Here is a 23,058-nt window from a genome sequence, read left to right as displayed (position 1 = left end):
CTGTCTCACAGGTTCACTTCCAGGTCTGACCATGTCCTCTTTCTGCTTTGAAATGTTTTAATTTGCCTCAGATAATTAACAAAAATCTCAGTGAGGATAAACATTGTGATGTTGTTATCTGGATATAAACCTACACTGTACATTGACAGAGCAGAACTCCCTTCGTTCGGAGCTCAACGTCATGAGAAAAAATCTAGCCGAGTTGCACTAGTTCTCGTGATTGTCTTTGCTATTGTTACAGAAGGGAACTAATCAAAAACCTCCTTTGATGGTACTGTCCTGTCCTTCGGTGCATTTTTAACCTGTTCCACCTCACTAGTGTTCAGTCATTCTGTCCAAATTAAACAATAAACAACAAAACTAACTGGTATTTTCTAGAAACCATTAACTGTGGGATCTTATGCTCATGTAATGCTTGTGCAAGGCGCTGGCCTTTCTCTTGCCTCAGCTGTTTGTTTGACAGAGGAGCCCAGTCTCCCCTCGAAAACGTCTTCTCCTCTAAAACAAAGAAGCAATTGTGTGCGAATGCCAGTGCGCTCCCGAAAACCCTCAAGTGGCGAAAGCCTGCTGCCTTGCGATTCCATTCAGGCCGTTGTAAAGCCTGGTGAAGCAGCAAGTGAATGGACTGAGGTTTTATGGGCTTCTCAGTGTTTCAGCCTTGTTTTTCCATCATTCACTCCCTAGTCTTTTGTCATGCAAATACAAGGTGGGGCTGGAGGAGTGAGAGCTCAATGAGGAAAACCCATGGCATTAATTAGATTCACATAGCTGTTAGATGTACAACATCACTGACTTTGCAGAGCGACATAAAAGGGGAATTTGCAGGAGGAAGAGATGCTGAGGATTTGCAGCTCCGGAGATGAATAGGAAGATTAAGCCCAGTTTAGACTGCAGTCTTGCCTGAAGGAGAATGTAATATTTTCCTCATTTCATGCAGTCAGTGTGAGGGTATATTATGTAAACAGTGGTCTTTTCTCTCTCTCTCTTTTTTTAGCGTGATCGCAATAAAATATTGCCCCGGGGCCAGCGAGTCCTGCAGAGAATGTGACATAAAGAATGAAGGTAAAAATATACAATTATTATCCCTTCCTGAAAACTATTTGTATGAGCTAAAGTCACTGTATTCTCGCATGGACTCAGACCACCAAATGTTCCTCTTGTGTTCAACATATCTGTCTGTGAAAGCTTGAAATTCTTGAAATTCTCAAAAATAATTAAATTGCCTGCCCTCCTGTAACTCCTTTATTTTATAGTGTTTTCTTGCCAAATTAACATGAACTATTTACTAAAAAATGCAAACAAGCTATTGTGCATCTGACAATAATATGAAATGTACACGGTATATCCTGTTTGCTTTTAAAGGCTTAAAAGCACTCTCTTGCCATGTAAAAAACAAACAAACAAACAAAAAAGCTGACGGAGATGGAGAGGAACTGAACTGTTCAAGTTCCTGCAAAACAAGCAAATCTAGAATTGTAGAAATGGATGTCAAGTTACTGTGTTAATATCAAAGCCAAACAGTGCACAGTGTTTATGACAGGAGCCTAAATGAATCACTTATAGTGTCTGGTCAGAGAGAAGGCTGGCTGTGCAACATGCTTTCCTCAGCCGATTTAACAAGCTTTAAGTTGAAAATGGATGTGTCCAAATCTCAGCTTTGTAAGTGTAAACTGTCTTTAAAAGATTCCTAGGAAGAGGATTCCTGTTAAAAGCAGACCACTTCATAGGAGGACAATAAACTGAAACAGCTGAACCATATGTATTTAAAGGATTCTTGTTTTTTTAAATGTAGTTGTTGCTCGACACTCTTTGTAGAGATAAGATACACTTTAGTTTGAATGATTCTCAAGAAAAGGTTGCTAGGCAGGGCGTAAAAACAAAACACACAAAATAAACTGACACATCCTTGTTACTTGTTGTGGCTATAGAAAATGGTAAAACATTTGTGTTAAATACAGTAAATAATTAGCAAACCAACTGTCAGCTGACACCCCAGTCCACTCATGGAGAAAGGGATGCTAAAAATAAAATAAAATCATGATTAAAACATTTCTGAGACACAGCAAGTTCAAACAGACGCTGTTACACCCCCGATCAGATGGTACTCTTTATTTGCTTTGGGATCAGATAAATCCATGTGTGAATAATACAGAAATATGCAATATGAAAGACTTAGTAAAACGTAATTGTGCAGTCTGCTATAGAACAGTGTTCTCTCTGACTTATATAACTAAACTACGTCTAAACAGTGTTTTTTTTGTTCTCGTTTTAAGAAAAAAATAGATCTGGGTTTTCTTTTGTATTTCCTCCATGGTTTAAGACAAGTAACCCTGTTCCTCCACAGATTAAAAATGCCATGCCTTCGCTCTCAATAAAAGATTCTGTTTCGTACAATGTCAGGTATGGGTGATGAAGTGTGCTCCTGAGATTTAAGTTTCTTTTTCTTTTTTCAAATGAATGTTAATAATTTATAATACTACTGACCGTTTGCTTTGGAAAATAAAGACATCATTAAGGTGCATATACCCCATTACAAAACATCATAAAGCACAGAATACATGTCCAAAGAAACCGAGAGAAGTGTTCTTAAATATCTTTCAATGCTTACTTAAACTTCCTACTGAGCTGTTCATACATGTATATACCTACATGAACAGTATTAAACTTAATGACACAGCCAGAATAGAAGAATTGTTTCAAAAGGGATCAATAAATTAATTATTGTAAAGTAACTGGCTGTAAATAAACATGGCACAGAAATCTAATAAACTGTCACCAGCACCTGGACCAAAACCTACGATCTGCTGGCGAGGATGCATCTCGAACTTTCTTCTTCCGTGTTTCTTTCATTTGCTCTCGTTTTTGTTCTATCTTCTGAAGGACCCATGTACTATATAACGAGACTGTTTTTTAAATACACATTCCAGTGCATCTGCCATTCCTTACATAAAAAAATGCACATATAATGCACGATTCATTTTGATAAAGCTACGCGACGGCACAGGTCAAACTGCAGTGCACAGGATAACACACAGAGGCAGCGATCCGCACGAGAGACTCCTAGACGGTCAGAGAGATGAAGCTGTTGTATCTCTGGATGTTGCGCTTCAGGATCTCCGAGCAGGGGCCGAGCACGCGCTCAAAGCGGGGTCGGTCCAGTTTGACGCACTTCAGGGGCCCCCGGGCCACCACGGTCGCCGCCCTTGGTCGGTTCAACAGCAGGGCTATCTCACCTGCGGGCCAAGAAGAACCGCAGATAAATAAATAGACGGTAATGAACGTGACACACTTTCAAGTATCACACGACACAGAAACAAGAGAGAGGAAGAATTAATTCTGAAATGGAGTGGTACCAACCAAAATAATCTGACGGGCCGAGCCTCCCGACCTCCACATACTCCTCGTTGTCTGAGCGGCGCTGCAGGACGGAGGCCGTGCCCTGGACAGAGAGAGGGAGACCAAGGTTAAAACAAATCATGGAGGGAAAAAGAAAATCTTGAATGAAATCTGCATAGCTGGTTTAATGAGTGTCACGTGAGCAAAGAGCAAACATGCAGGAGCTTCCAGTTCGAATTCCCAGCAGATCTACTCGCCTCGGGGCGTCTCTTGTGCTGACAAAACAAAGCGGTTAACACCGAGTGTGACCTGAGTTAACCCCTTCCCACTCTGCGCAGAACAAAAGCAGCAGGCCGGGTGATTGACACGCTCAGCGCCCTGACAGGTTTACTGCTCTGCGGAACCTGAAAGACCACCCCTCTCCACGTAGACTCCAAACCACACCTTGCAATCGTTTTAATACTGAGAAATACTCTGCCGTTAAATTGTGCCAATGCACCCTGAACGAACAAAACCCTCATTGGGCCCCGTGGTGCTCTGGGCCCTGCGCAGCGTCAGTTTACTGCACGCCGCTCCACTGCATCGACAGCGAGCGATTCCATCGAAAAACCTGCGAGACGTGGCAGGACGGGGTCTTGGCAAACTGTCAGAAACCTGAGAGGAGAGAAATTCCAGCGCCCACAGCTGTTTATAAAGCACACGTCACTCTCTGTTAAAAAGACATAAATACAACAAAAAGGCATATGCAAATACGCGCTCCAACAGCCCGAAACCGTCTGCTGCCGCTGACCGTTTAATACGACAGTAACGTTACAAAGCAGGAGCAGCTGACCACAGCGCGCTGGCCCCCTGTTCACCGTGACCAATTACAAGTGCTCGGCGCCGTGAATGCCCTGAATAGCTTCACATTGTCACGGCTGCATTCCCGACACAGCCCAAATGTGTGATTTATCTTGCGATCGGTGGAGCAGCCCCAGATACAAGTATATTCGTTTAAAGCAGCTGCAGACAAGAGACACATGCATGTGCGTCTTTCTGGGTTGTAGGGATGCAGTGTTCTTGAAAACCTCTCCACCTGTACATTTAAACTTCTGGAAATAAATTAGAAATGAACACAGCCCCCACCCCTGCAGACCGATATTAAACATGGCTACAGTAGCACAGAGGAGGCAGAGAGTAAGTCCGCGGGGGAACCAAAGTCCTGAACCTGTGACGATGTCCCGGTGTGAGCAGAGGCACCGGATTCAATGGTGAGCAGCCGAATGCGATTCACTAGGAAGGACAACCCGCAGACACTGACACAGAGCTCACAAATCCCCGTCATAACAGGGCTGCAAAGGTCTCCTGCAACCAGCAATAATATGTACAAACAACGCCTAATCCTATCAACGATAATACAAACCAGGGTCATTCCTTGTCTTGAGCATCCCACAGTTTTCTCCCCTCCCACACTAGTGACTGTGTTACACACAACCCCGGCCACAGCAGACTCTACGGCCGGCTTTTACTTTCACTTCTGCATCAACACTCAGGTATATTAAACAGTAACAAGATGTGTAAAATCGGCCCTCGTTCACCCATATTACCATTTCCTTAAATTGGGATTATTTCCCTGGCTTCTCTAGGTGCCAGATTTAAATTAGTCACATATTAAACATTGGCCTCGGGGTAGCAGTTCACTGTCAGCTGCTGTGGGAAAACTATCAAATGAAAGTTAAGTCTAATGCCAGAGCAGAGGAGAAGGAGACTGTGTGCCAAATGCTGTGGAGCACTGCCAATAACTGCTCTGTGTCTCCCTGCTTCTCAGACGCATCGTGGAGTCGGGGCGGCACAGAGTCACAGTGGATGAGCAAAAAAATATATATAATGGAGGAGAGAAAGTGGAACTCTCTTCCTGAATCACAGCATTCATCATCTTATTTGTGTCCGCCGCTTCCTGGCACACAACGGCCCACCGAGTCAATAAAACTGCACGTTTATATTGGATTATTCATCAGGGGCTTAACTTTCATCACCGGCCACCAAGATTATCATGTCTCTGGTCGAGACAAAGGCGAGGGCCACCACCCACCGAGCGGCACAAAGGGGCGCGGGACAACGGGCCGAGCCCGGAGTCTGCTGGAGAAAAAGCCAGCAAGGCACATCAATGTATGCAGTCTGCTGTGCACAAAAAGCCCAATTATTCACTGTGGGCATAAAGCTAACAGTTGCCATTCGACTTTTAGGATCATTTATGCCATTCCTCCAGAAAAGCTTTCCGTCCCAGTTGCCTCTGTGAATGTGGGCACAGTTGGGTGAAGCGCCTTCATAACTGCGTACTTGTGATTTGTTATTGTACTTTTTTCTTTGGCACTTAATGTTATGGAGGATGATCTCGGCAGCGGCACGATGGAGCCAGGAGACGCACGGATGAGAAGCAGAGAGGAACACCGCGTTGGCAAACTCTCTAGCAAATAAACACACAGAGTGAAACAAATGGAGAGGACGGCTTTCTATGGAAATGAATGGCAGCCAAAGGGGGTTAGGAAGTTCAGATGGTAGAGAAGGGGAGAGAGAGAGAGGGAAAGGGACAGGGAGAGAGAGAGACAAAGAGAGGGAGAGGGAGAGAACAACTCTTTCCCCTCCCAAACAATTCTATTCATCCAGAAGTGTGAAGGGGTCACACAGCCTTCATCACAGCTAACACAGAAAGGCTCAGGTACGGATGCTGTTGACTTTGGCGATACCCAAGTAAGTTGGTGGGGGAGGGGAACTGCTTTGAGGTGGTAAACTTTGCCTCAGATCACCGTTGCTTATGAACTGTGTCAACAACAGCCTCTAAAGACGGCGTTTCTGAAAAGGAAAATAAAGCAATTGAAACTGGCCCTTGTAAATCAGAGCAGAAGCAGGCGTGTCCCGCCGTGGAATCTGAGATAACGTCGAGCACGGCTTGGTTCAAAGTTTATACACTCGAGCGTGCCAAACCTGGAAAGCCCCGCAGACGCATGCGTGTTACAGACACACAGCACACACACACACACACACACACACAAACACAAATGCTCCGCTGAGCCAGGACTGATCTCTCTGCAGGTAAGGAGAAAATAACCCAGACTAATCCCCAGGAAAGATCTCCATTGCCCTCCCTAGCAAATGTCAGTTTCCAGACAACATCCATCATCCTAATTAATAATTAATGGTGTGCTGTTTCTGGAGAGATTATTAACGAGATAGCCATGTGTGCCCAAGGTGGTGACTGTGGTAATCCGTGTAGGAAGGACCTGCACCTTCGCTCTTTGATACGGTGAGAGCGCCCCACCAAAGGAGGTCAGCAGTCAGGTGACATGTCGAACTTCAAAGCAGGAAATGACTACTGAACAAACACCAGGACAGAGCAGAGAGAGCAGGGCAGCTTCACCCACCGAGAGCGGATATGGGAACAAGACTTTTGGACCAGACCTCTTACCATCCACACTGTGTTAACAACCACCACCACAACCACAACAAAGAATGGATTAAATATTCTGGTCATCATGGGTTTGAGACTGAGACACAGCTTGATTCACAACATGAAAATATAAATCTCTCTGTAGCGAGGGGTTTAAATTCAATCGAACCTTTTCTGCCCCCTAGCAACCATCCTCTTACTGTATCAACAGAGGTGAGAGGGAATTTTGTGTGGCTTTGAAACAAGATTAAGACCGATCGATAAGGTCACAGTCCAGCCTAATGAGCAAAAGCTTCACAGCCAATCCAAGAGCACTGAAGTATAAACAGACAGGATAATGGTGTAAAAAGGTGGAAATGGCATGATATTTGTTGTGGTGATGTAGCTTACCAACCTTACCTTACCATAAACACCTGCAGTAAACTATTAGGACATTCTGTTACTATGCTAGCAAAGATAAAAACAGTTGTTTGAATACAACAAAAACACAAATACTACTTGATTTTTGTAGACAAATCTAAAGTCACTGCCTTTGTGAGCTGGAATCACACAAAGGACACAAGAATCAGACCTGCTTTGCAAAGACTTGTTTGCAAGAATAAAATGTAAACATGTCAATTTTCATTAGGCCTCCATTCCTATGGTTATAAAAGAAAGTGATGTCTTTATACATTTTGTTCCCCATTTGCACCGTGTAATTAACATTTTAAAGTTCCCTCTTGGCTGCCATACAAACCACAGGAACAAAGTTAAAAGCAAAAGAATAGATGGCATACCTAAGCTAAGCCTGTGGGGGGGAGGGGTAAATACATGTCTCTGCAATATCGAGGAGGCATCCGAGTGGCATCTCCTGTCTCGTTAAGCGGCGCTGGCGACCAAATGAAAATGCCATTTGTCCTCACAGCAGCGAGTTTGCCGAGACCACAGAAAGTCTTCACCCTATTTTCAGATAAGCCACATGGGACAGTTTCCTGACCTTGGAGACCGGCGCACATTCCACATCTGCACTGTCTGGGAAAGTTTGATTTTCTGCTTACTCTGTGTGTCGAGGGCAGTGGGAACCCGGCGGATGGAAATATCTGAAAATTAAATGTTTGTCTCGGCTTACAGGAGGAATTTCGCAATCGGGCTTCCCGGGCCGAGAACGACGCGGTACTCTTTCTCAGGGTCGCCGCAGACATCACCCTGATCCGATCGGGTCTGAAAGGGTCTCGTCTCCAACTTGGCGGAGCGGGAATGAAAATGTCTTGAAGATTTAAACCAGGATATTTTTCATTGTAATGGTTGAATTGTGGTTGTATATTAACTACCTTCTCACTTAAATAAAATACATGAAAAACAAAGCAGCATGTGTGTTTAAAAAACGATCAGACGTGCTCTAGTTATCATGAGAAAAAGTAAGGGGAAATGGAGCTAAATAGAAAGCCAGCGGAGTGGTTGTAAGCAGCAGGTTAATCGAGGCCGTGGATTAAAATGGCAGCCAAGAACAGCGGCAGTAAAACAAAGGCCAGGAAGGTGATGGAGGAACAGCTGAAGGCTGCAGGTGGAATCTGTGAGTCAGACTGAAAGGATCAGGGCAAGATGTCTGTCAACAGGCTGATAATGGGACTCCCCTCAGCTGTGGCTATTGTTAGTTGTTCAGCCTTCAGTAGCTACATTGTTAGAACAAAACACAACGCTGATACTCGGCAAATAAAGGAGAATGTTGCATTTAAGAAATAACACACTTTTCAACACGTTGGGTGGAATTAAACAGGATTGATTTTCCCACAGAGAAACTATGTAAAACATCCCTCTCTTCAACAACTGGAAGTACAGATGCTTGGGAATCAACATGCATCCTTCAGAAAATCCATCAGGGTTTCCTATCGTTGCTGTTATAAGGAACAGCTGATGTTTGAACCATGCTGTATAATGCTGCCGTATACCTACAAGCCTCACACTGCTACCAATCCCACAAACAAAGCTTTCGCAATGCCGGTTCCTTGGCACTGCAGCCATAACCCCGGGTACTGAGGAATTTCCACAGTAAAAAGCAACAACAAACATCAGTTTATCACTGTCCTGATCTACCCCAGACTGAGGGTAACATCAATCCTTAAACAGCGCAGTTTCATGCCAACTCATCTGAAACGCCCAAAGTAGTTTTTAACGAGACTATAGTAATTAAGACATTATTGCCCTCACTGGTGAACATCTCCCCAGTGTGTGTATTGGTTGGGAAATAAAAACAGGCTGTCCAGCCCCCAGATCCCACAGTGGGTCGTGTTTTACTCCGGTCCAGCCCCGCGGGAATGTGCCGCCCCCCGGCGGACCGGGCCTCACCTCTGTGATGATGAAGAAGTCATCCCCCGGCTCCCCCTGCACCACGATCTTCTCCCCGTCCTCGAACTGGACGGGCTCCAGGGCATCGGCCACCGTGAGGCGCTCCCACTTGTCCAGCGACTCTGCAGTGGAGATAGAACAGCGTCAGGGGACCCGGCGGTGGAAGGAAAATAAAAATAAAAGATAATTTAAAAGACAGTTTGTCTCCCTGAATTTGTCGGTTAACTCTGGCTACCTGATGCGTTTCTTGTCAAGACTACACGACATCCTTTGCTTTTGCTCTGAATATTAACAAAACAAACTCTCTGACCGCAGGGAGATCAACCCCCCCTCCTGGGACCAGCCCTCGGCTCTTAGAGAAGGGGCACGGGGCTGTTGTCATGACGAAGTAGAAGACAAGAAATAACACCGCTCCGGCTCGGAGATGACAAACGACTACTCCGAATACTCTCTCGGTACATTCATACTAGACCTACAGGATTATTACTGAAAACACTTTTTTTTTATTGGGAAACGAAGGAAACGGCAAAATATAAACACATATTCATTAGGCGTATTTTGCCAGTGTGAGTAAATCTGAGAATAATACTAATAAATAATATTATTAAGATGAGATGGAACCTGCAGGGTGATTTACAAGGATTTACAAAACATTTAAAAAAGGTTTAAAGTGGCCAAACAATCAGGAGACAATACAGATCAAGAAACTGTTTTGGAACATTTATGTTAAAAATAAAAAATAATAATAATTTCCTAGAAATCATTTGCTGTTAGAAGTAGAAATCAAACACGTCAGACTCGGGATCTAAAAGCCGTGGAAGTTGTTTTTCTAACCTTTCAGACTGCCATGAATTACGGAAGCGATGCTGCACCTGAAGCATGCCGGCATTGCCAACAGGTAGGATGAATCCGTCCTGTGCAAACACTGCCCAGTGTTTGAACGGCCCTTCCCACCTCGTCTTAAACCACTCTGTCAGTGAGTGTCATTACTTCTCTCTCCTCTCTGTTAATCTATGTACTAAACCCTGAGCCGGTGAACAAAATCAACAGAGCTCCACGAGAGACTCTCCGGAGAAACGCGAAACCCGTCTCTTTAAAACTCCGTTGCATCTTTTCCTGGCGAGGTAAATCCCATGGCTGGACTTATACATGCGTGTATTGTCTTTTAATTCCAACAACAAAAACAGCCCGCAATTTAACTCCTCCGGCTTTGTGTTCCTTTCACAGGCATCAAAGCAGAAACACTTTGTACCCTCGTATAAAGCAGGGCCGAGGGGAGGGCAGGACCTGCGCGCTCAGGAGGTTTCAATGTCCTGCAATCCGGCCACGGCAGTCCATCATCCATCAAACAAAAATGATGAAAGGACTCCTGCCTTTCAGAGAGTCGGGCCCTAAGCACTGCGGCAAACGTTCCCCGGGCACCCACTCCCCGCCAAGGAATCCCCGCTCCGACTTCAGCAAGATGGACGGCTCTTAGCCAGTGCCAGGTCCTCACCCTGCCCACCACACCGCTACTTAAAAGATTATCACTTCTCCTCGGCACTGACGCCCCCCCGATCAAACGGCTTTGCTCCCAAGATCAACTTAGCGGGCTACGTTGACATAGACTGCCATGATCTGAGAGGTTCATGCTACAGTCAGAGCTCCAAAGAGAGATAACGAAGAGAAGAACAATGGCCAAAGAACAGTTAGTCAGATGCTTGGCCTTTAAATTATCTCCCTGAAAGTAAGCTCAACAAGTCACATGGTTGCTTTCAATAAATCGTCTGTATTGGACAAGAAGCCCAGTGTATTAAGGCAGGGTATATACCATTCAAGCAAAGCCTTTGATTTGAAATTTTTAAAAAGCTTATTCAGGGGTTCTCCCAGACTATGGGCAGACCTGGGCCAGAAGGATCATCCTGTAAACCTCTTTAGGTACAGATCTGCCTGATTGCTCATGACTGATGGCCACTTTATCAGAGATGGTTCAAACATCACCCCAGCGTCGGGGATCTTAACCATTCAAGTGGTAATGCGATCCCACTCCCATAGAATTGACATTTCACGGTACAGTTAACATTTCCCCACTTATGGGACGTTTTTGTTTTGAGAATGGAGATTGGTCATTGGGGGATTAGGCCTTTGTTGTTCTTCCTACTGAAGGACATCAAGAGCTTGTCCCAATTTCGTGGCTATCAAAATAATCAAAGAAAAACAAAACCCAAGGACAGAAAGGGAACGAGACGTTTGAAGAGAGCCTCCGCGGGGCTGTAAAAGGCACACAGGGACAAACCCAGAGCCGGCCCAGTCCTTTGGTGTTTGGTTTATTTCGCCTGCATTGATAGAGGCTATTTCCTCATCCAGGAAACTCACTCTCACCTTTCCAATTTGCTTCCGATTAAACACGGCCTCTAAAGACTAATAATTGCCCCAATACTGTCCGTTCCTCGGCCTTCCTGAGTTCAGGCCCATTGTAGCTCAGGCCCAACGAGGAATCCCTTCTGGATGCTTTATGGACACCCCCCAGACTTCCTGTAAGGCAGTGTGTTTGTGTGTGTGTGTGTGTGTGTGCGTGTGCGTGTGGTTCAATATAAGGTTGCATGCTTTGCACTGGAGCTGTCGTTAGGCGGTTAGCAACTCAGCCATACAGGTGAACCACCGACAGCTGCTTTCTTTCTTTCTTTTCTTTCTCTTTCTATTTCTCTGTCGCCACTGAATGGCCACGGATATGCCTGAGACCTTGACCGGTTTGTCCACTGTAAGTCTGGTGTGGAACTGTCAGTTTCAAACACAAGGCAACTGACCCAAGATGGAGACCTTGCTCAGGAATTCCTCATACATCTTCCGCTTCCTCAGTGTGCTGCCCTGTTGGGAAAAAAGAAAGGGAGAAAGACAACAGGAGGGAGAGGGAGAGGGAGAGGGAGGTCAGTAACCTGTGATTCTAGCTGTGATTTTGCTCTGGGGTTTGGATGCGGGCGAGATCCTCAGGCACATATACCCTTAGCAGAAAAGCCCAGAGACACCAGCGTCCTCAAAAAGATACACAACTAGAGACGTGTGATTATGCAACACTGGCGGCAGAGTCTGTCAATGATGACAGCAGAGTGATTTTCTTCTCTTCTTGTTTTTTAAATCTGGTGGAACGTCTGCCGCAGCATGCTGGAGAGTTTGTTTCATTGATGGTTTAAAAAAATCAACCTGAAAAGGTTAATCCTGTGCCGAAGATTGAAAATATGTTGTGTATCCCCACCCACACGGAGAGGGATTTTCCTCAAACCCTTTTCTACATTTTTTTTCCAGCATAAAAAAGCACTGACTGACAAGTCTAGACCAATTGGAAAGACAAGAAAATTTATTTGTAACTGTGATCAGAACGATCTTGTAACCCTTAGGAAAAATGAGAGGAAAAAAATGTGCATTTTCATGTATGGAAATAATAGAGAGGGGGTCTCTTTAAACATTTTATTCCTGTCTTCTAATTTAATATAATTATCGAAAAGGCAAAAATGTACTCCTCCGTTTCAACATTTAAATGTAACAACACACAGATTAATGTGAGGAATGTGTGATGTTGCTTTAAAGGTATTTATTTATTTAGCAGAACAAACGAAACATTAACAGCAGAGCCATAATAAAAGGGTAGACTAACGACAGTCTAATTTCACACCTTTCGACGACAAGGGGTTATAAATAAAGGCCCAGGAAAGTAGGAAGGAGGTGTTACTTAAAATCTACAGCGATTCCTTCATTGAAAGTGAACTGTAATGTCAGGCCAGTCGACAGATCAAAGCTGAGCAATTGGCCTGCAATAGGTTTCTTTCAGATCCACTCGGACTTACCTTCTGGTGAGGAAACCGGCATCATCTGTAACCTAAAGAACTAGAAGCATCTCAGCACACAGTAACTGCCAGAGGACTCTCAGCCCTGTCAGTTTAACTGCGGTGTGTACTTTCTCCACCAGTTCTTAATTTAAACATAAAACAGCGGCTTCTCGAACGTCACCCACGCAACAGAGCAGCTATTGTTCAGACGGTGGCAAAGACAATGGAATTAGTGTTTTTTTGGGAGGAGGCATTAAATCGGCAGCAAGACAGCGTTGGGAGGCTGCCCCGTGCCAGGACGGGCTTATAATAACAGTTTTTAATCTCCAGAAATAAATATCAGCCGCAGAGAGACCGTGTGACTCGCCCGTGAGAATTCGGCTCCCTAGTTCCACCACGCTTTCATCGGGGGCGCTGCTGTTGCTACGAGGACTGCCAGCGGTATTATAGGCAACTCCTCTGAGTGAGAGACCCGGCGGGCTGAGGGACTGCGCCTCCCCAGAGCGCCGCAGTGCCGGGCAGAGCCGAGGGCCCCGCATTCACCATTCACTCGGGTTTATGGTGGAAACTCTCACACAGAGAGCACTGCCGTCTGAATAGCACACACTGTATAAAGTAGAGTGCAGTTAATATAAAATCTGAGCAGCCTAATGATTAACTTCAGGGTAGGCACAAATGTTTGTTGTTGTGTTTTTTAGTAGGATCCCCCTACAATAATACCATTGTCAAGGCCACATGATTCCACTAGTATTTCCTGAACAAGGTTGTATTTCTTTCCTTCTTTTAACTACTATGTAGCATTTTCCTTCCCGAACATGGAAAATTTGTAATTTCTTCAGTTATACATTCCTGCAGATAAGAGTGAGCAGAGCTGAATACGCAGGGGCCATGAATCTGATGAATTCGCTCTCGCCACCGTGCTTAAAGGCCAGCTAAACTGCTGCCTCCAGAGACCTGATTCAACAAAGCGTCTTGCTTGCAAACATATGTTACCTGGCTCCTTTTCAATGTTTTCATAAAACCACATTTCACGACACATTTCAAAGTGTATTTCTTGTGTAAATATCCATGCAGCTAAATTAATCTGAGTTCCTCCAGCGCCGTTAGGCTGGGTCTAGCGGCTGCGGCCTCCGAGGCGTTGGGAAACAGGCCCCCGCTACCCTGATTAGACACAAAACGGTTTTCAAATCCTCAGGCTTCAACGAGGAAGGAAAATAAACACAGGGCGGGCTGCCGAAGATAGTTGCAGGTTTGTTGCTGGAAGTGGTTACCAGGGGCCTGGGGTGGTGGGGGGGGTTATACATGTTTCAAATCAGAGGACCAGAGTTTATTTAAAAGGATTGCAATTTATAATTGTGACAGAAAAATACATCAATAAATAAATACATATATACATAGAGTGAGCTTGAGTGAAGTGCCACACTGTCTCACATACCATGAGAATGCGCCGGTAGCTGTCCCGGTCGATGCCCCACAGTTTGAGGTCGGTCTTGGCCTTGACGGTAGCGGCGCGAGGCGTCCCGTAGATCAGGGCAAGCTCCCCGAAGCTGCCCCCCTCCCCGATGCTGGTCACCCACTCTCCATTCACGTAGACCTGGGCAGAGGAGCACAGGCACACAGTCAAGAGCAGCCCTGTGTTTGCTCTCGCTCTGCCTCACAGAGAAAACACCCTAACAGTCCCCTCTCTGTTTTCACCAGGCAGGAGAAACACACAAACACAAAAGCCCAGCAGCTCGCTTTGTCCGTCGCAAAGGCGAAAAATCCCCTTTTGCAGATACTGTGTCAGCTTGGGTTTTTAAACACAATCCCCTTGTTGACTTTGAGAAAGTCCAGCCCCGAGAGTTAGTGCATCGCCTGGCTTTTCTTTCCATTCTTTAACACTTACGATGAATCGGCAAGCAGAACTGTCACCATTCTCAATTTAATCTGAGACTGTCAATCCTTACAGGGAATGGGTCACCAAGTCAGGCTCAGTGAATTGGTGAGAGATGGCCGAGAGAACATCAGGCCAGTCCTAGCTGAGAAGGCTGTGATTAGGGTGCTTTATACTTCAGAGAAAAAGGAGAAATATACTGTTTCAATAGTTTAAAATATATGTTACACTGTTTTGCACAAAGCATGTTTTGCTTTTTTAAATTTAAATGAAATCCCTGGCTGCAGCTATAGATTTTAGGTTTTTGCAAACAACCTGACTATCGCTTCTGTACATCAGTGAATCTTATGGCCACCAGGACACAGAAGTATGTTAATCATCCTGCCGGAAAACTACAAAAACGGAATATCTAAATTAAGATGAGAACCGATTTTAATACTGTCGTTGCCAGCTTCCTGCCCTCCAAGTACAACCATGGCCTCTTTGGTGGGAGTCTATTTGGGAGATATGTTTGCAGACTCTCTGCTCCACACGTCTGGCAGGGCCGTCTGCTGGCAGCCTGGACTTTAATCATTGCGGCACTGGAATGAGGAGACAGACAGCTGCTGGTCTCGGATGGTCTGGGCTTGAAAAGGGTCCAAAATCACGGCCGTGAGACTTTTATGTCTTAGTTTTTGGAAAAATGAAGTCAGCTAACGACAAGACAATGTACTTTCACAATATTGGCTTCAGAGAGAGAGAAAAACATATTTTCGGGAAATCTGTCAAATTCATCCATCAAATTTAAGGGCGTACTTTTCTTATTTCACACAGTCAGGTTACGGCAGGGGTTCCATTATTCCCCCTCCGGAACAGAAAGCAGCTCGTATAAACACTCCCAATTTGCAGTTAATCACCTTTTCAAAGGTGTCCTTTGATAGGAGACGACCAGAACCGTGGCATTGTAGCCATTGTATCACCGCCAACCATCTACGCCACGCTTCACCCCACCATCGACAAGAGCAGGCGACGCACTTCACATGTTTTGAACTGAGGAGAGAAAGATGGTTCTGTCTGATCCGCCACTTGGTTTGCATATCTTTGTTCTTTTCGGTATAAAAAATGATAAGCAGCTTCCTGTTTATATTTCCCAGACTAAATTCCACGGTTTATCTGCAGGTTGCGAAACAATGAGAGCTTCTTCTCCGCGGGCCTTGCCATCTTAAAATCAGCGTATCGATGTCAAGCGCTAAACGCTTATGAGGACGGCGCTTCAAAGGGGAAAGGAAAAAACCCAAGAACTATTAAACAGAATAACAAAACCGCATTGTTAGGCAGTGTTTGTGTGTGCCTTTCCTTCCTATTGCAAACTTGGAGTGTGTTTATGGTTCTCTATTGTTTTGAGTCTGGTATTATATTCCTAAATTGAATGTTGATTGTACCGTGTTGCAAAGTATAGGGCTGGTGCACCTTAAACACAAAACATGCATGTTCTGTAGGTTGCTGCAAATCCCCAACTATCAAAATCAGTGTTTTTTTCCTGCGTTTTTATATGGACATCCTGTTGCCAAAAGTATTCTCTTTTTTATGTTTTTGATCAATGATCAGACCTGATTTAATCTGCATATCCTTCTTACAGAGACTTGGGGAAATAGAAATGACTCATGAGTTACTTACGTCCACTTCTCCTTGGTCGATGACATAAAAGTTGTCTCCCTCATCGCCTGCAAACCAAAACAGGACATATTAAACGATGCAACGAATGGGAGCGTAGCCCCTCCCCCTCCAGGCATTTCTAATAGGATTTTCCTCATTCAGAAAATCTTTCTGCAAACACTCGGCGGTATTAAGAGATTAAAGCAGTTTGTAAAGCACTTAGGCCACTTTTGCCGTCCCACCTTTCCCCTACAAAGAAAAAACAAATTCTTGTGTTTCACTCCCAGGACTGACAGAAATGCCACAGGTTCTTTGAGGACTCAATTGTCTGAACTGTATCCCATCTTCCCGCTTTCCAGAAGGCAGAGATTAATGAGCGACAGATTTCTGAGAGCCGTTAAAGTAATTTCAATCCAAACAACTCACGGCTGAAGAGCATATTTTATCTCCTTCCTAATAACCCAGTAAAACGGAAGTCTCCAGCACTGTGTTTTATTAATGGGTAGCTGTTGGCTTAAGGATGGAAACTTGAATGAAGATTGCAGTGTCACACAAAAACACCTAGACACCCTTTCACTCATTGATAACGTTAGCAAACACACAAGTAAATAACTTGTGTCAGACCAACAATGCGGCTCCGAAACCCTCCACACAGCCATGGTCGGCCAGCAAACTCTCCACAAGCGCCGGTGACTGAAGGAGAGTGAATGCCCATACTTCTACAATGTGACAATCAATCAATCAAAACTCCAGAACGGTTTCCAGACTTGATCCCTGGTACAAGACAACATGAAACATTTGTGTGAAGCATCAGTTTCTGCGTAATATCTCTGGGTTGGTTTTGTAAGACTAGCTGTCTGTCCTGAACAAAACAAAGACATCAAAATGTTCCAGAGTTGGTAGAGATATATTGTAACCCACAAACAGCCATCTCTGAACTGAGGGTCTAGATGAGGTTTACCACGGTTTTAGACTCTCTGACCAATAGACAACGCATTTTGGGAAAGAAGAGACACATAATCCCTTTATAAATATGTTAAAGCCCTGACACGTACGGATGCATACTGACATATAAAGTACTATGCTGTACTTACATTGAATTCCATCTCTGTATCCAAAGTAAGTAACATGCAAATCAGACTAAAGTATCGTCCCCTTTTTAATGATTTTAAACCTCCAAGCTGCACAACTCGTTCAACTACACCAAGTTGTATCATGCCTCTGTGGGACACACCTGTCTTTCCAAACTTAACCCGACTTTTATCACATGTGAGTTCCTCCACCGCCTGTCTGCCACTTGGCTGCTGTCATACATGCTAAATGTTTTCCTCAGATACATTACAGACATAAGAGGAGCAGTTTGTTATGAAACAAAGCAGGCTTGGATTTCATAAGTCAGTGTATATATGAAAACAAGGACTGCGTTACCCTCTCGCTTTATCACAGAGATGTCTTTTGTTGGTGTTTTTTAATTACTGGTATTTAAAAAACTGCCAAAGCCCTAACACAAATAAAAATGTATACTTTTAATTATTTTGTGCTGGAGATGTCAGAGAGAACTCCCTGGAGTCACGAACATTGTCAAGACATTCCTTTGTCTTTCAACAACAACGGTGGGTTCACAGCTAATTAATATTTGCAACAAGGTGGCCGTAAATCAGGCAGATACAGCTCTCCGAGTGGGCACATACACAAACTCGCTCATTATCGAATACCATCAGGACCACGCTACAGTTGCTCAGTCAAAACACTCCTCCCCGCTGTCTATTATCACCCCAGCCCGCAGCCTTTGTTTTCACATCCACCAACCTAAGCCCGAGAGCGAGTACAAATATTTACCAGCCGCCTCGCGCACAAAGATCCCTCAGTTGAAATGCACTCATTGTGGATTTGCTAACTTCTTTGAAGCCGACTTCTTTAATTCCCCATTTTACAACAGTATCCAGTTTCAAATGCAGAGAGAGAAAAAAAAATCGAATCACCAGAAAATTGAAGGTTAAAACAAATACTTCTGTGGTTGCCTTTGTGCGCGTACTTCCGTGAGCTTTTGCACCTAGACGTCGCCCAAATAATAATAGATGTATATGCATATACATTCTCAAAACATAAACTCATATCGTTATCCTTTTTTTGATAAAGTGGGAATAAAATATATATATATATATATATATTTCCCTGCACTGCACGTCTTATATTTTCCACAGTACGCAACCTTTGCACTGTGTAAGGCGTCTGCCAAATAAAATAAATACAAATACAATAAATAATTATGCCTTCGCCTTTCCTAAGTGGGAAACTCAGCCAAGTCCTTTTACAATCGCAGTGTCGGTGGCTAAACATCCACTCTGGAAACAAAAAAAAACAAGGGAAAAGAGAGCAGCTCTTTCACACAAATTGAACGTTTGTTGACAACTTGTATCGTCAACTTTCCCTTCACAGAATGGTCTGAGAAAACACGCTGTCTGTCTCTGGGCTACTACAGGCTGGGTGGGGGGTGGTGGAATATTTTCGGGTCTCTCTTTCAAAGGGCGTCAGTATGTCCACAGGCCCTGGGTAACATGCAATGTTTTTCTTAGGAACAAACATAAACAAGTTGGGAATCATGTGAACTTTCGAGATCATAAGACCTCGGTTTTTATTTATTTTTATGTCTTTCACTTACACTTCCGCTTTTGCCGATTTGAAACTCTGTGTTTTCCAACGCCTGGGCTCCAGAGAAATGCAGGCTGGTGTTTTTATTTTAGGCATCAATCTCAATCCGGGGGGAAAACACCACAGCAAACGGGGGGGACTGGTCACCAATCACATGTTAAGAGATGTAAGAAAGCACTCTTAACACGCTCTGGGTTTATTGAGCATGTTCAAGCTCCACCACAAGGTCTTTGCCACAGAAATAGTGCTTGAATGTGTGATAATTCATCAAGTGACTGCAGGTACACGGCGTTTTCTCTCTGCTTAGTAAGCGTGCCGGAGATCTGGGTGACCGCAGCGATACAGGTGATCAACTCCAAACCGTGTGGTACGTGAACACGCTTGGCAAAGTGAGAAAGCACGGGAAGTCGCCCATCTCTGTGCCAGGCTCGGGCAAGGCGGAGCGGCCTGCGAAACGCTGTGGTGGTTTAAGGACGTCTTTCATATCCGAGAGCCTGATAGGAAAAACCATTATTTTTTAAGTGATGCTTCTTCTGCCAAGATTAAAAATGAGTAACGTGCGCCCCGAACAAACAATGAGTCGCCTTCAGGCTTATTTTTACATTTTAATTGGAGGAAGTCGGCACATTGTTCTTGCGAGAATCACACCACATTCCAAATGCACAGAGTTGTGAGCTAATAAGCGATAAGTAAAGCGATTATCCTACACATACACTGCACTTCTCTTATTATCACCAAATTAGGGCTCAGAAAAGAGGCTTGGAGTGAGGCTGTTTGTGTGTGTGTGTGTGTGTGTGTGTGTTTGTGTGTGCGGGCGTGTTTTTGAGGAAGGAAGTTCATTTTTCAAACCTTGTTGGATGACGGTCTCTCCTGCGATGTGGGTGACCGGGAACATGGCATCAAATATATCACTAAAACAGAAAGAAAGTAAGAAAATGGTTATTATCACTCTCTGGCACTCCCTGTGCCCCCAGGTCCATCGGACATGTCTTTACGGAGAGTTGCAGTATTCAGGGTACCAGTCGTGTCTAAGATGGATAAGTATATGACCTCTGTATGACCTGCAGACATCTGGGCACTTCTGGCTCTGTGGCACTATATGCCCAAATGCTCTTCGCACCTCCCTGCATTTCCTAAATCCAGCTTACATTGCATGGACTGAGGAAGCCCAGTCTGTTTTCACACAGCGCCTCAACAAAAGCAGCTAACCTCCTTTTGTTTCTGAAACCTGCCCCCATATGATCCGAGAAGAGCAGCTCAAACAGCAAGCTGGAGAGACACAGTCGCTGGGCAGATGTGCATGTTTAAGTTGTGCTTTCTCCCTGCGAACGCCTCGTTGGTGACAAACGCAGTGTTTGTGGTTCCTGACCCCTGGCACCCTTGCAGGACCTCTGCTCCTCTTGTGTTGTGTTGTGTTTCGTCTACATCCACCAACAAGAGAGAGCAGAGCTGGAGTGGAAACAGGGATGTCACTGTCAACAAGCCTACTTAAAGTTTATTGTACTGCAACAAAGCAGAGTCAGTCGAGCCGAACGTCACAGTGGGAACGTTTCTCTGTTTGTTACTGTTGTTGTTTTTTCACAATGAAGGATCAAAGAGTGTAGCGGCTCTCCTTAAGGCACATCCAGCCACAACAGAGATTTAAAACAACACACAAAAACAACATATTTATTTAAACCTTTAAATAAGCATTTTAAGGTGTATGCGTTTAGACTTGAAGATGTTGCAAGGCCTATTTATCTATTTAATCAGCTGCATACCAGCTGTCTGATAATGAAATAGAAAATAGAAAAGGTCATGAATATCAAAGGCGCGCAGAGTAACGGGGCTTGCTGAGTGAATGAGCGCGTGTCTCGGCCTGTGTGTGTGCGTGTGCATGTGTGATGGCGGGCATTAGCAGACGTTGTGCGTCTCCTCGTGTGTCATTGGCACTGAAAAAACAAACACAGGACCAACATAAGAAGGAGAGGAAGCTGCTAGTCCTGCATGATCCTCCGAGACGAGCACTGATCGTTTTCAACATGGAGCGAACAGCAGAGCCGTGGCATCAGATGGAGGGCTGGACGTGATTCCCACAGATAGCTCTGCATCCCTCCGACCCCCCACCCCCGACACAAACACACAATAATTGAGTCTCTGAGCCCAGTCTGATACATGACCAGCACATTTGGACACAGTGCAGCTCTGTGACTCATTTCCCCAGAATTTCAAAGCAGGACGGATTTTCCATTCTCATCCCCAGCAGGTCAGGCAGGCTGAGAAAAGCCCATTGACTCATGGCGGCTCCTGCCTACAGGGCACAGAGAGGACAAGTGATGCACCACGGGGTGAGAGGCATCGCCAGGGAGTTACCCGGTGCCCTGTTTGAGTAACTTGGCATGGACTCCACCGGGCCGTGAACACCTGGAATGACTGGATCTACAATGCGTGTACATGTGAGTTAAATTAGGAATAAGCCAAAGGGTTTCTCTCGCAAACTCTGCAGGCTGATTTTTTTTCTTTATAGAAGTGTTTCCTCTTCTTCTAAAATAATATACATTTGCCCTTTATTCCTTGAGACGGGGGATAAAACATTTTGATTTGTGACCCTCAGGTGGAAATTACATACTCCGACCGGACGTGCAACTGAGCAGAACAAACATCTTTTACACATAATTACTTCCGTCTCTGCCTTTTTTCCCCCTCCATGATATCGATAATAAATCTAATTTTCTATGTCTGTTCTTCCTGCTACCTACCAGAAACCGTGGGTCATTTTTTTTTCCCACAATGGCTGTGCTGTTCGGTTTGGAGCGGGTGGACAGGAAGTCCAGACGCCCGAACACAAAGGGACGGCTGTGGAGACAAAGCCTCCTGTCAGCAGTCGGCATATTTTCCCTCTAGGTTATAATTCGTCAGCCTTCAATCGCAGTGACTCCGTGGCGCGATGACTTATACCTAAAAGCATTCCATTCACAGGAAACATTCGTATGTCACGCAGAAAACTCTCCCTGTGCAGGTAAGAGCTGAAACACGTCCTGATTCATTAGAAAACCTTTGTGCGCTGAATAAACAGCAGCCACCTTGAACACTGAAAACGGCCTTCTGTCAGCCAAAGCTGATGATCTTCAATTTCTGTAGGTGGCTTGATACATTTATGATGTTGCTGCTCTGATCATTAAACAGTAGTTACTGTGTTTTTTGTTTGGGTGGGCCTGTGACTGGTCAGCGATGACGTCAGGGCAGACGCACACCACACAAGCACTTCGTCAGTTCACCACGTGTGTATCTGCCACGAGGAATTCTGCGGTGGTGTCTTCCACCGAGGGCTGATAGCTTTCAAAAGGATACAAGATCAGAACAGGAAGAGAATTAGCCTCCTGTAATCCCCCTAAATCAGAAGAATGGAAAACACAAAGCACGCAGGAAAACAAACAAACAAACAGACAGACAGACAAACACACACGACTCCGGGTAGCGCATGTGGTTGCGTCTGCCGCTGCCGCTCGATGCCACGATATTGCTATCAGCGCTACCTGCGGTTGAACTTTATCTGCGACTCGCTCCCCCCTGGTGATCAATGGGGACTCATGAAGAATTTTATCAGGGCTATCAGTGGCTGGGCGGCCCAGAGCGCCGTGCTGTCAGCACCCGAGGGGAGAGCGTACAGGAACTGGGCTTTACAACAGATATGCAATCAGCAGCAGTGCCTAATTCTCAGTATGTCCTGATCACTTCAAAGAGCCCAGGTATACCCTCACCTGAGGCATCATTCTGCCTGTTCCTGAGAGATTGTTACCATTTAATCACATGGGTGCTGGACACACCGTATAATTTTAAGGGAATGTGGAAAACAAAACAAAAAAAAAAAAAAAAAAAACAACAAAGCCGACTGTATGCCGAAGTTAACATTTCCTATTCTCTAACAAACAGGGCGTTCTCTCTATCGCGAATTACCTCCTGAGAGACAGTTAAGGCGCTGCAAAGACAGGCTGGGTACTCTAGGATTTTCCAACCTGCAGGCAATG

The 23,058-nt window shown here is 44.9% G+C and overlaps 1 protein-coding gene across 2 annotated transcripts in view; it reads right to left on the bottom strand.

Annotated features, from left to right (window-relative positions):
- Positions 1–2,094: 2,094 nt before the first annotated feature.
- Positions 2,095–23,058, bottom strand: part of prkar1b (protein kinase, cAMP-dependent, regulatory, type I, beta) — a 54,775-nt gene continuing 33,811 nt past the window's right edge. For both annotated transcript variants that reach the window (XM_066689251.1, XM_066689252.1), the window contains 7 exons: positions 19,901–19,962; positions 16,421–16,467; positions 14,327–14,485; positions 11,875–11,935; positions 9,089–9,210; positions 3,358–3,439; positions 2,095–3,233 (listed from right to left, as the gene is read on the bottom strand). In XM_066689251.1, coding sequence (XP_066545348.1) covers positions 3,061–3,233; positions 3,358–3,439; positions 9,089–9,210; positions 11,875–11,935; positions 14,327–14,485; positions 16,421–16,467; positions 19,901–19,962 — 706 coding nt within the window. In that variant the 3' untranslated portion in view covers positions 2,095–3,060. The remainder of the gene's footprint in view (positions 3,234–3,357; positions 3,440–9,088; positions 9,211–11,874; positions 11,936–14,326; positions 14,486–16,420; positions 16,468–19,900; positions 19,963–23,058) is intronic.

The sequence above is a fragment of the Amia ocellicauda genome, chromosome 17, assembly GCF_036373705.1.
Source record: "Amia ocellicauda isolate fAmiCal2 chromosome 17, fAmiCal2.hap1, whole genome shotgun sequence".
NCBI lineage: Eukaryota > Metazoa > Chordata > Actinopteri > Amiiformes > Amiidae > Amia > Amia ocellicauda.
The sequence above is the reverse complement of the archived record's forward strand: the minus strand, read 5'-3'. Positions and strand labels throughout refer to the sequence as shown.